The 13,847-nt window shown below is 48.0% G+C and overlaps 1 protein-coding gene across 7 annotated transcripts in view; it reads left to right on the top strand.

Moving 5' to 3' along the window:
* ETV1 (ETS variant transcription factor 1) overlaps positions 1–13,847 on the top strand; it is an 87,070-nt gene that overhangs the window by 11,473 nt on the left and 61,750 nt on the right. For 5 of the 7 annotated variants that reach the window (XM_040964759.1, XM_040964760.1, XM_040964762.1 and 2 more), the window contains one exon: positions 53–106. The exons of the other annotated variants lie outside the window; for them this stretch is intronic. In XM_040964759.1, the coding sequence (XP_040820693.1) occupies positions 53–106 (54 nt within the window). The remainder of the gene's footprint in view (positions 1–52; positions 107–13,847) is intronic. 7 annotated transcript variants of the gene reach the window in all.

Raw genomic sequence — 13,847 nt, forward strand, 5'->3', positions numbered from 1 at the left:
GGCCACTTCTCTCCTGCAAAGTTTTTATTGAATATTTTTCTTTCTTCTTCAGCTCAGGTCCCTGACAATGACGAGCAGTTTGTGCCAGACTATCATGCTGAAAGTTGTAAGTATAGCACGTCTCGTCTGTGGTCCCTGTCTGTCTGGGGTCGTCTTTCTTCCTTCTCTTGGGTTTCCGCTTCCGGTGTGTGCTCTCCTCTCGAGTTTCCGCTTCCGGTGTGTACTTTTGCTGCGTGCTTTGCCGCTGCGTGGTCACCAGGTGATTTTTTTTTTTTTTTGGAGTTGGGGGAGGTCACGTTATGACATCAACAGAAGCTTTAATGAAGAAAACCTGGTCTCTGCAAGATGAATGTTTCTCTGTGTTTGGTCAATAGCCTCGGGGAGCAAGCGGAGCATGCTCCGGCCAGCGGGCCAGCGGGCCAGCGGGCCAGCCTTTGCTTCCCGTTTGCCAGTGGCTTCCCGGCGTGGATGCTGAGGTGGGAGACAGCGTTCAAATCCGCACGAGCATATTGGCCACTGTGTACCTCGCGGGGTTTGGTCCTTAACTAGACCCAACATTTGTTGGCTTGTTGGGCTATTTCACATTACAAATCACTTGCGTTAACATTTAGCCTGGAATTTTCTGCTTCCTGGGTACAGCGGCAGAGTTTCGTGAAAGCAGCTGTTGGCTTCCTTGGGGTGCTGCATCTTGCCGCAGGCCTGGCCGTCAGTGTGGGCTTCAGAGAGACTCATGGCAAGCTCACCGTTCCCTCATTGCGGAGCGAGCGTGCGCTGTCCCTCAACAGTCATGGCTGCCTCGGGGTGGTTTTGTCTAACTGCGTCCACTACATGAGAGCCAGTAGTAAGGAAGCGGGTGTTATCACAAGTGCCCCTTTCACGTTCCAGAATGTTCCATAGATAATACTGAGTCCTGCACTGCATCTGCTGTGTCTGTTCCTGTGAATGCGGATCTACCATAATGCGCATTTCACAAAGCAGGCATGGAAAGAGATGAACCTCAGTAACCAATAATACAGAACACTTACCACCATATACTGTAATAAAAGAAACTGCTTGTTTCTGAAATTTTCCGTTTAGTAGTTTTGGACTGTGGATGACCGGGTAAATGAGATCATGGAAAACATACCCGCGGCTAAGGGTGGACAGCTGTAAATATTGCCTTAATTGTGCAGTTGACTCCATGCACTGTTGTTCTCTGCTTGCCCTTTGACACTGTAAGTTGCTTCCTTTGTCGAGGCTGACAGGACTGGGAGCAGTGATGTTAGCACCTGCAAGATGTGCTTTGTATGTTTCAACTTCACACGCGTGTGTTTTCACACCTTGCTAGGGCAGGGCAGGTCCCGCCACCTTCAGGTAAACCGTGTGTTCAGCTTGGGCATTTGTCGTCTGATGTTTCCTTTGTGGGAAACTAGAGAGGTTCCTCGAGCCGCTCCTTGTTCTCTAGGTCTTGGGTTGGATTTATTTTATCACAGAGTCACAGTTTGGCCACATCTGCCTAAGACTGAATTCATACTAGTCCCCATTTTGAACGGCCAGTTCTGTGGCACGGAAAGGCATCCTCGTCATGGAACCATCACCCATGTCCTTGTCCTGACCTTGTGCGTCGGGCTGGACTCCGGCTCTGTCCTCCAAGAAGAATCGCTAAGTCCCCAGTTCCCCCAGCCACCGTGGCTCGCTTGGTTCGGAGCCCCTGCTGGGTCAAGCTTTATTGCTGATGTGAGAAGAGAATTTTGAGTGCTTGGTTCTGGAGTGGCCTTAGGCTATGATTTGCTAAGAGCAGAGTGGCCAAGGACCAGAGCCAGGGCCTGGGGCTCCCCTTAGCTCTTCCCAGGTGTGAGAGGATCAGACTTGCGGTGCGCCCCTGGAGTGGGTTCCAGCTCCGTTCCACCAGTGTCAGGGTCAGCCACCTGCCCGTGTCTTTCCTGATTATCCCTCTCACTGACGTCTCCACAGTCTTCCTGTCCCTGAGTCCTCTTGGGCACAGGGGTGGTGCTTTCCTGTCCTGGTACTCCTAATCACCACTACCCCTTCCTCCCCTCCTCTCCCTCCCCTGCTCTCCCTTCCCCCACCCCGTAGAGTCTCTTCCTGCCCTCCTTTCCCTCCCCCCACCCTTCAGGGTCTCTTCTTGCCCTCTTTTCCCAACCCCCACCCCTCAGGGTCTCTTCTTGCCCTAGAGACATCTTTCTCCATGCATCTTTGTTCTTCCCATACACCTGTGTGATCCCATGGCATTGTCTGTGTCGCTGGCAGGAAACTACGCCAGGGCTGCCCAACACAGTGAGTGGCCACTGACCACACTGGCTGCTGGGTACACACACTGTGGCTAAGGAGACCCAAGGGATGGCTTTGTAATTGGACTCAGACATGTGTGTCCGTTGGTTACTGCACTGGATTGCACAGTCCGGACCGGCAGCTCTTCTAAGGCTGTGTGTACCGCCTGGCTCCGCCCTTACCCCTGCCCCCAGACACCTGCCCAGCATCCTCACCTGATGCGGTGCTACAGGTCCCTGTGCAGACTGGTAAACTCCAGACTCACCTGCTAAGCCTGGAGGGCTGCGCTGGCCTAAGCACCCCAAAACACACCAACCCCGAGCCTCCGCAGACAGGTCAAGTTCATGCTTAGCAAGTCCGATAGTGACATTGGGATTCTTGCTGGCCCACCAAAAGCTCTGCTTCTGCTGCCTTTCCAAGTTCACGGCAGCATCCCTTTAGATGTGTCTGTGGTCCCCTTAGCACTGTCCGATACATCTCCAGTTGCAGACACAGTCCTCCATTCATGCTGCCCATCACTGTGTCACCGTGGGAGTGTAGCCCTGGATTCTGCCTGGCCACCACGTGAATCAGCCTTTTCATTGCTTTCTTGCTTTCCTTGCCTCCCCCTTCCGTTTGATCCCTTGTAGTAGCTCAGCACACAGCTGGCAGGCTCGGTTGGCTTTTGCTTTCCACTTCCTGCAGGGCAAAGTCCTGATTTCTTAGCTGTGCACAGGGTTTTCCCAGACCTTTCCAGGCTTGCCCACTGTGGCTCTGGTGACTGTCGTGTACCCTTCCTCACTGTGTCTCTTTGGCCATGCCGGCAAGCCGCCGTATGTCACTCTCACTCTGGAAAGGCTTGGTGAAACAGGGACATTTGGTTGAACGTTTGCCTAGTGCTGAAGTTTTCCTTTAACTGCAACTATGAATATTTACTCTTTCACAAATGTGTTTTGGGCACTTAATGAATAAAATGCCTAATGATGAAAAGAAACCTGTAAACATGGGAGGATAAATCTGAGCGATTCTAAGAAAAAAAAAGAAGCGGAGCAGCAGGTGAATTAGAGGACTGTTGTTTCTGTTGGTGACCCGGTGTCCACTAACTGGAAAACAGGAACATGGTCTGAGTTCGGATTCTGCCTGGAGAAGAAGTTTCATTAGGTTTTGGAACTGGGAGGTGGGGTGGGCCCCGAGACACACAGGTGTTTCAGTCCCACCTTTCTGGAAGGCTGTGAGGCAGAGGGAGGAGCAGCCACTTCTCCAGGAGTAGGGAAGACCACTCCGTCCTGGCTGCCTGGCTGCCGCTTGCATGGGGGATGTTTTTTTCAAATATAAATAATCAGATTTCCTGGCAAACCTCAATGAAATAAGATGCTTCTGTTTTCTGTGTTTATTGCTTTAGTCCCTTGGCAAATGAAGGTTAAAGGCAGTGAACGGTGAGTTCTGCTCAACTCCGGAGCGGAGAGCAAAGCCTTGGTTGCACATGCAGGAGCAGAACGCACAGCATTCCGAAATTGTAACCACGAAAATAAACCCTAACACCAGGGATCTCTCCAAGAATTTCCCTAAGCTTGCTTGCTTTGTTTGATTTGTAAAATATTTTAATTGGAAATCTGGCATTCAATGGTGTTATGCTGGACCTTGCTATACTTTGAAGCTTACAACTTAACAACTTCCTACAAGTTCTTGCTGGGAAATGAATGAAGGAGTCACATGGTTCTAACAAATTGTTTAGTCGTAGCAATAAATCTTTTCAAAATTGAGAAACTCTGCTGGGAAAAAGAAAAAAAAAACAACAAAATAGAATTGCTTGAAGGAATGCTTTAATCCAGAAAGTCAGATATCTCTTCCAAAAAAAGAATGCAAAGGGTATTGCAAACACCTTTGAGCCTCATCTTTCTGAAATAGTATGTATTTATATCTACACTAAGTTTTTCTATGCTGTTTTTCTCTTGATTCAATGCTATCAGTGATCTTATTTGAAGTCAAATCTTTTCAATGTAGCTGTATTATTAATCTTGGACTTCAAACACATCACTTTGCTCTTCATCACAGTGCTGTATATTAGTTTTGTAACTGGTTTCTTTGCATTTGGTTTCTTTAGCACATTTCAGTCTTTAAAAATTGTATTTGAAAGGTAGAGGCATGGGGCTGGGGGAGAGCAGCAGAGAGCTAGAGAGAGAGAGAGTGAGAGAGAGACAGAGTTGGAGATCTCCCATCTGCTAGTTCATCCCCAAATGCCTGCAACAGTTGGATCTGTGCAAGACTGGTTCTGGGGGGACCAGCATCATAGTAGGGTAGTCCTGGCCTTGAATATGCCGGGATCTCCTATGGGAGCCGGTTCTAATCCTGGCAGCCCCGCTTTCCATCCAGCTCCCTGATTGTGGCCTGGGAAAGCAATCGAGGATGGCCCAAAGCTTTGGGATCCTGCACCAGCGTTGGAGATCTGGAGGAAGCTTCTGGCTCCTGGCTTCAGATTGGCTCAGCTCCAACTGTTGCAGCTGCTTGAGGAGTGAACCATTGGACGAAAGATCTTCCTCTTTGACTCTCCTCCTCTCTGTATATCTGCCTTTCCAATAAAAATAGATCTTTGTTTTTTTTAAGCCTGGTTTTGGGAGTCCAAAATTCAATCCAGATTTTCCATGCAGGTGGCAGGGTCCCAAGTGCTTGAGCCTTCACTTTCTGCCCACCAAGGTGCATGTTAAAAGGGAGCTGGAGTTGGGAAAGGAGCCCGGACTTGAACTGTCAGCTGTTGCAAGCAATCCTTGTGGCGGCTTCATTCTGCTCAGTCTCTCTTTGTAACAACTTACATGCTCAGTAACATCCACATCCAAGTTCTCTGCCTTCTCCAAACACTTCTCAGGGCAGAGCTCAGGTCCTGCGTGATTTCTATTGCAGTGTGTCGTTGGGATGCTCTTTTTCCTTCTGTTCAGGGAGACATGATGGACGCAGGGAGGTGTTGGTGAAGACACAGTGATATTCTTCTCTAACAGATTGCCAAAAGAAGGTTTATGGATATGTTCACGCAGGACTGTTGTTTCCAGTGCAGTCCTAGGGAATCGATGAAAGATAATCAGATAAGCCTGTGTGTGTCCTCGGGCATTTCCTAGCACTCATCCAAGGATGCACTTTGCTCCTTTGCGGATTTTTTGAAAGCTCGGGAGCACGTTCACTCATTTGTTTGGCAGTGATGGAGAGAAACAGACTGCAACAGGTGACTGTCTCTGCTACCTTGAAAGCTGCCGTCAGATGGGGACTGTGGAGATCTCCAATACTTACTTTCTGCTAACGTGTGTTTGCTTGGCTCCAGCAAGCCCGTGGGGTTTGTGTTTTATTTTCTGCTTCTCGGCTAAGCTATCTCCCTGCATGTAGTTTCCTTGAGCACTTGTGCAAGCGAGGGCTCATCACCGATTTTGATGTCATTGACCGGAAGGACTTTGATTTTGGTGTCTTCTTCCTTCCTCTGATGCTTTTGCCAGAGAGGGGCACACCCTTGAAGAGGAATTATGCTACCTTTGAAAGTTTATTTATTTATTTGGAAGAGAGAGAGAGAGCAACCCTTCCTCCACTCCCCAAATGAATGCAACAGCCAGGGCTGGGACAGGACAGAGCCAGGGTCCAACAACTTTATCCATATCACCTGCACGGGTGCTGGGGCCAATGCACTTGGGTCATCTTCCCCTGCTTTCCCAGGCGTTGTAGCAGGGAGGCAGGGCTGGAACGGGAAGCGGTATCCGTACGGGATGCCAGTGTTACCGGCACCTGCTCTGCTGGCTGTGTCACAACTCCAGCCCCAGGAACTGTATTTCTGAGATTTGAGAAGGCAAGTTTGCTGCTTGGTGCCATTTTGCTTTGTTTTCTGTGTATGCATTTAATTTTTCTTTACTTATTTAGTTGAGTTGGAGAAAGAGAGAGATTTTTCCCATTTGCTGGTTCACTCCTAAGTGCCCACAATTATTGGAGCTGAACCAGGTTAAGCCAGGACTCAATTCTGTTACTCCCGTGTGGAAGGCAGGAACCCAATGGACTCATTACTGCTAGTTGAGCCAGGCCAGGGGCTGTAATCCGCCGCACGCTGGGATGCATGCGTCCCAACTGGAACGATAACTACCAAGGCACATGCCCACTTCTGTTTCTCTTAACAATTTTTTGGAGCATATTTAAACATGCCAGTCAAAATTGAAACAGAAAAGATGGCATCTCAGTGTCCCAAGCACAGGCTGGGATTTAAGTGTAAGCTTCAGAAATGACATCAGGAATGGGAGAATCAGGTGTGGTGGAAGTTGTTATGAAAGAATATTTATAGCTAGAAAATTGTATGAATGCTCTTGCAGAAGCTGTTTTTTTTTTCTTTTTGCAGAAGCTTTTTCATATTTTTGGTTTTTCCAGCTCATTCATGTTAAGGTAGGTTGGTCAGACTTCATGAAATCAAAGAATGAAATCAAAGGATGGAAGCCAGATTATAAGTCGTGTAAACTGTTGTTTTTACCTGAGAGGCGAAAGGGTATGCGAACTTGCTGTTTCCTATCTTATATATTCTTTAATTTGTCCTCATTGTAATAATGTATCCCAAAAATTGACTTCTGAAATCTGTTGGAGAGAGGTGTGCCAGCAGGTATTTCCACTTACCCTGCCTATAATTAGTAACGGATTGTTTTGAGAAAAAACGATCTATGCTGTTTTTGGTTGAACTTGACTCAGTAGTGAATAAGGGTATTGCTATGCAGGGACTGGGCTCCTTGCGTTTGTTGGAAAGATCCAGTAGGTTAGGGATGCTGGTGGAGCATTAGTTATAGAACCAAATGTTATATTCTTGGTTCCAGGATTTCTGATACAAGATACGTGTGTGTGTGTGTGAGAGAGAGAGAGAGAGTGAGAGAGAGATAAATCTGATATGGAAAAGATTAACACCACAAGAATTGATATTTGAACATGACAACAAAGTAGCCAGGAAAATAATTGTGTTTCGGGGCTATCACTTCACAGACATGCAAATATGAAGTAATATAAAAAGGAAAAATCGGAGGTCCCCTAGGACGTGTGGACCTTAAGGTCCAAAGGGCATATTCAGTGTTGGTTATGGGTTTTAAATGGCCTCAGTTTTGCTTTTGAGAGCAATCGCACCTGTTGAAGATGTACAATGCATGCCTGCCCCCCGCCCCCGGCCCCAGTCTGCTACTGAGTTTTCTCCCAGCGAGGATTGGTGCTGTGCCCAGCTAAGGAAGAATGTTAGTGTGGTGTTGCCGTCTCACGTGAGTTAGACCCCAAGAGCCACTACTTGTATTTGGCAATAGCTGAGGATGATGGTAACTGAAGAGCTCAATTATTGACAATGCATCGGGAAGGGCTGGGTTAAAAATCCGATTTATGCAGATCCAGTTAGGCTTCAAGGTAAAAGAGTGCTACTAGGCACGGATTTTATATACAGTCTTTTTAAAATCCAGGGTTTAGCAATGACTTTTTTTTTTAATTTTCCTGTAGATGCAACATGACTAGACTTCAGAACTTGGTTTCTGGCTTACTCCTGTCTTAACAGGCCTGTGACTGCTAGTTCCCAGATCCTATAGAAAAGATAGGAGTGTGATGGTTCCTTTATCTCCTAGTGCGTGGAGATCTTGCATCCACGTTTCCGTTTGCAAAACTGGAATGATTGTGCTCTTAAAAATGAGGAGGATATCTGGTATCTTCATTGTGATTTTAAGTATGAACAGTATTTCTGTTTTCAAAGGTTGGTTGGTTTGCAGGGAGAGAAATCTGTGGGGGTGGGGAGAACAGGAAGATCTCCACCCTTTCCTCTTGTCCCAGATACACCCCGCAGCAAAGGCTCTACGTGACTGATGACAGGAGCCGGGGACTCCATGGGGATCTCCTACCTGGGTGGCAGGAACTCAAGTGCCTGGAGGTCATCTTCCTCTGTTGCCTTAGTGCGGTTGGCAGCAATGAGAGATCAGAAGTGGAACAGGGCTCAGCGCAGTAGGCTAGCGGCTAAAGTCCTGGCCTTGACGTGCTGGAATCCCAGATGGGCACCAGTTCTAATCCCGGCGGCCCCACTTCCCATCCAGCAGGGAGCTGGCTTGTGGCAAGGTAAAGGAGTCGAGGACGGCCCAAAGCCTTGGGACCTGGCACCTGCGTGGAAGACCTGGAAGAGCTGCTGGCTCCTGGCTTCGGATTGGCTCACCTCCAGCCATTGCAATCATTTGTGGAGTGAATCAATGGATGGAAGATCTTCCTGTCTCTCCTCCTCTCTGTATATCTGACTTTGCAATAAAAATAAATAAATCTTTTTAAAAAAAAAGGAAGTGGAGTAACTGGGACTGCAGCAGGCTCTGTGGTGGGATGTTAGCCTCAGCCTTGAGTAGCACATCTCAACAGTGTAGCGAATGTTGCTTTATGCTGCAGCTCTGAGTTCATGTTGTTCTGTGCTTGACTGCTCAGGATTCCAGTGTGTACAGAGACTAAGCTCCTGTGTAAGACCTTAGCTGGAGGCACTGGTGTGCTGGAGGCAGAGCCCATGGAAGGATGGCCAAGCCAGAAGGGGTTCTGCCCTCATGGAGCCCTTGCTGCTGCATTGCACAGATGGGGAAGCGATCTTCAGTCCACGTGGGAGTAGAGGGTCAGAGTCCACACAGCCGCCATGTGTGCAGACGGTTAATTTAATGACATGTTTGTTTCTGCGGAAGCTGCTCTGCCCAGGAGCGTGAGTGTGTTCCCTGGGGGCGCTTTGTAGTGTCTGTCTCTATACCTGTGATGGGGAACTAATGATATCTTGCAACTTTTTAAAGAAATTATTTATTTTTACTAGAAAAATGCAGGTTTACAGAGAGGAGGAGATTTACAGAGAGAAGGGGAGACAGAAAAAGATCTTCCATCTGCCGGCTCACTCCCCAAGTGGCTGCAATGGCTGGAGTTAAGCTGATCTGAACTCCCACTCGGGTTGTAGGGGGTCCCCAGGCTTTGGGCTATCCTCTACTGCTTTCCCAGGCCACAAACAAGGAGCTCGCTGGAAGGGAAGTGAAGCAACCAGAACACGAACTGGTACCCCTATGGGATCCCGGTACATGCAAGGTGAGCTCTTTAGCAACTAGACTGGAGAACTGGGCCCACAACTTTTAAAGTGTTTGATCTCATGTTGATTACTACTGTCTGGCATTTGCCCCATTTCGTGAGATTGTATACTTGTTTTTTAAAATTCAGTTGAGAGATCACTTCATTCCCTGATTTTAGAATCAAAGACTTCTTTATATCACTAAGCACTGCCTAAAAGCAAACATTTTTGCATATCCCAATTGTAATCCTGTTTCATTGAAAATTATTATTTGTATTTGAAGTCAGAGAGAGTGAGAGTGAGAAAGGCTAAATCTAAGAACCAATGACTCATTCTAGGACTTCAGGAGAGTGGAAGGGGCCCACGGACTTGAGCCTCCGTCTGCTGCAGGAACTGGAATTGGAAGCAGAGCCGAGCATCATCCCCCAGGCTCTCTCATAGGCAATGCAGGCATGCTAGCCAGCCAGCTAGCATCCTAACTGCCTCACTGAGCACCTGTCCCTTGGTGGGCCTCAGTTGACTTGGTGCATTGTCTTACTCCCCTTTGAATGGTTCATGCAGTGTAGGTATTCAGTGGATTCGAATTAAACGGATAGCTTGTTGGCTATTTAGAGTGTTTTGAAAAATACTTTTATGCAGGGCATTCTGAATTGCTTGAAGTCTTAAGGCAGATCTTTCCCTTTATTTTCCTGTTTTATTTTTAGGGTTTTTTTTTTTTTAAGGATAATGCAGAGCTGTTTGCATTTACGTAACATGTTAGCTAAGTTTCAGTTATCAGCTCAGAGCTTGCTAATACATATGATCTGGTTCTTCTCTCACAATACATTGCTTGGTCATCTTTGCTGAGCATGGACCCTGATGTCACTGGGCATTGTTCTAATTGTGTGGAAGGAGAAGCCTGGCACACGGAGTAAATGGAAGCAGAAGATGACAGAAAGCACCACTCGGGTATCATGGAGGGAGGTCATGGACGCGCACCTGTGACATCCCCCAAGGTGAGAGGTGACAGCAAGAGCATCTCAAGAGCACCCTAGGAGAGCTCTGCGGACTCATTGGAGCAAAAAGATAGAGACTAGAAAGCCGAAGGACAGGGTGCCAGGCGCTCTTCCAGCTCCCATGGCGGCTGCAGCGGCTGCGGCTCGGGGCTACCACGGCAGTGTTCTCTCTTCATTCAGGACACGAGAGACTTTGATGCCCGAGTGAGCGCTGTGCAGGGTGTTTGTGTTCAGTTGGGCACGCTCGGATGCTGCAACAAGTGTTTTCCATTACGGGAGGAGCAGAACTTAGGGCAGCGGAGTCAGTAGCAGCAGAAGGAGGAGAGGAGGAGGAAGAGGCGCTGGTACCAGTCCCGTGGTGTTGGTGGTACGCGTGCAGTTCCCAGGGAAGCAGAAGGTGTGCATTCAATCCCACACCTGCGGCCTTCAGGGACAACAGATGGACCATCAAGACGGACCCTTTGAAGACCAAAAGCTGAAACCCACCAAGGTTGTCGCTCCCTCTAGTTTTGAAAGGCAAAAGTTTTATGTTGTAAGCTGTGCATGAGAAAAATAAGACTCTAGGCCTTATGTGTCAGTGACGTAAATATCAAATTCTCTCTTGGCAGCATGGAATGATAATCTCGTGTTTTCCCTGTTTTCTTGTTAGAGAAGCCAATTTAAAATTCTGCCAGCACCCTTGCACAACGGGATGTACCATTCAGATAACAGAATTAATTCAAAGTATTTTTTTTAAAGATGTATTTATTTTTTGTTGGAAAGACAGAGATACACAAAGAAGGAGAAACAGAAAGATTTTCTGTCTGCTGGCTCACTCGCCAAGTGACTGTAATGGCCAGAGCTGAGCTGAGGTGAGCTGAAGCCAGGAGCAAGGAGTTTCTTCTGGGTCTCCCACATGGGTGCAGGGTCCCAAGGCTTTGGGCCGTCCTCTACTGCTTTCCCAGGCCACACACAGAGAGCTGGATGGGAAATGGAGCAGCTGGGACATGAACCGGCATCCGTATGGGATCCCGACCTATTGAAGACACAGAATTTAGCCACCAGGCTACCGCTCCGGTCTCAATTCAAAATACCTTTCCTGCATACTTTATTGGCTGATCGACCTGAGTATATCTGCAGCTGGTTCTCAGCACACTGTTTGTTGTGATCAAGATCTAGCCCTTTCCCCACTTCCCCTGGGAAACTCTCAGCACTGACCTTGAGCCCTACCCTTAAGCAGCTCCTCTGATAATTACTGCCAGTGGAAGAATTGCCAGTAGAAGTCTACCAGAGGCTGCGCCGGCTGGACAAGTGGGTCAAACGCGGCTGCTGGCTCCCCAGATGCGTGGTTGGGACCGTGTAGGCCTTTTCCCGTAGCATTAGCTTCTCCTTGCAAATGGCAGTCACGGTGCAGTGAACTCTGCCCTGTGAGAGCTTGTCCTTCCCTGTCCTTGGGCTTCCTGGACGTGAGAGCTTGATTACGCTCAGTGGGTTTGGTTCTCGAGTCCTGGGCGATGGGACTGAAACATTGGGAAGCCGTGGTGTCGACTCCCAAGTCCGTGAAGAAAGTCTAGGAGCTGGATCCCTCGGTCTAGGTTTCCTGGACCGTTTTGGCCTATCCGAGGCTCAGGACGGGCTTGTCTTACAGGACTCAGCCAGCCCTGGTTTGCTGTACGCTCTGCTTGCTTGCACAGTTTCCTGGCACATTAAAGCCAGTGCTTTAGAAGGTTTTCCACGGATCAACAAATCCCGTGATAATGTCGTCGTGTCGATAGGGAGAGTCGCCCATTGGCTCTCATGGCAGTGTCTGAAGGCTTGGATTAATGTGTTTATGGAATGTCTGGATCTGCCCTCTGACATGTACACGGGTAGGCGTGTGTGTGTGTGAGAGAGAGACGTGTAGCAGATCCATATAAGCACGTGGCTCCACTGAAGCTCTAGGCCAAAAACTGGCTTCTCACGACATTGCAGAAAAATTGCCAGATTCTAATGGCCAGTAAGGAGTGTTCTCGAATAAAACCCTTCTCGGTTAATACTGATATTAAAAGGCCTCCTCAATCCCTATTAGAAGGTGGCACAGGTAGTGACATAGGCATTAACACTGTGATGACGAAACCCGTGGCAAGGTGGCCTTCCGTCCGTGTAAATGGATTGTTCCGTGGAGAGCAGTTTTCCGAATCGCACCGTGTGGGTAAGAGGTGGTTGACCCTAGTCTGATCCTAATGAGGCTTCTTCGTTAGGATGGGACCACAGGCCTTCCCGACACCAGGCACCGTGCCCGGCACACGAAGGCAGGCCCCGTGGGAACACTGCACTGGTGTCCGTGCTTGATGTCTTAGAGTCTATGGAGCGTTCTCACACTCCTACTTCATTTGCCCCTCACCAGGATCCAGTGGTGAATTCAGTGTGACACACACATACACACACACATGTGCGCACATGGCCATGTGCATCTCTGGATACAGGTCGTAGGGCAGGATCCAGTGTGGACAAGGTTCCTAGGGCTGAGTCAGGTGGCTGCTCCAGCCTCGTAGGCTATAAATGGCAGACCCAAGGTGGATCTTGCAATGTTTTCTCTCATACTTTTGGCAGAAAGATGTGCTAGCCTGCCAGTCATTGAGTTTTTGCAACAATACCTATGAGTCAAGTATGTAGAAACTTGCCACACACGTGTCTGCACATATGAACCTGTGTTTATCTAAGGCAACAAAGGAAAAACTGGAGAACTTGGAAAAATTTCTATTGTAATTTTCCAGATCATGAGTATTTGTAAAAAGCCAGGGTGGAGGGGACAGTCCTGACGTCCCTGACTCTGAACATTGTGTGCTTTGCATGACTGACGTGTGCGGCCCAGTCGCGTGCATTCTTAGGAATCCTGAGTGTTGGTTTAGCAAAATAATGATGCTGCCAAAATAGAGTGTTTAAGTCTTTCCTCAGACGCTGTTGAGCTTTGAGGAACGTGTAATTATGCCAGAAGCGTTTGCTAATATTTGCTGAAATTAATTGGACATCATCTTTGGCATTGTGCCTCATGCTACTTTTCTGACCCTGAAGCCGTAGACACTAGAGCCCCGTGGAAGAGGCTTCCTGGGGTGTGCTGGGACGGAGGTCAACACGGGGGGCTAGACAGGACATCGGGCACTGGTTCAGATCTCTGGGATTGACCACACGTGGGGCCTTGTGCAAGGCCCTGGGACAGCTGTGCCCGTTTCGTCGAACTGAATGAGAATACTATTCCCTTCATCTAGGCGTGGGTGCAGGCGTGCAGAATTGGCATATATTAATATGGTGTGTGTTTGTGTGACCTTGTGTATGTGTGTGTAAAATGCACGGGCAGTGTATTGGCCACATAGAAAATACGTAAGCTTTGATTCTGTGGGGAGACAGGAATAGAGTTTATGGAGTATGGAAGATGCACCCCGCATAATGTGACAAGTGCATTTTTTTTTTGATCAGCTTGCATTTCAATTTTGTTTTGTGGTGTATTTTTTTTCTTTTTGCTTACTTATCTACTTATCTACCAAGTTACAGTATATACTTATACATGTGGTATAATTGTAATAAGTATAGATAATTGT

This window comes from Ochotona curzoniae, unplaced genomic scaffold, assembly GCF_017591425.1.
Source record: "Ochotona curzoniae isolate NIBS_2020 unplaced genomic scaffold, NIBS_Ocur_1.0 scaffold_3835, whole genome shotgun sequence".
NCBI classification, from domain to species: Eukaryota; Metazoa; Chordata; class Mammalia; order Lagomorpha; family Ochotonidae; genus Ochotona; species Ochotona curzoniae.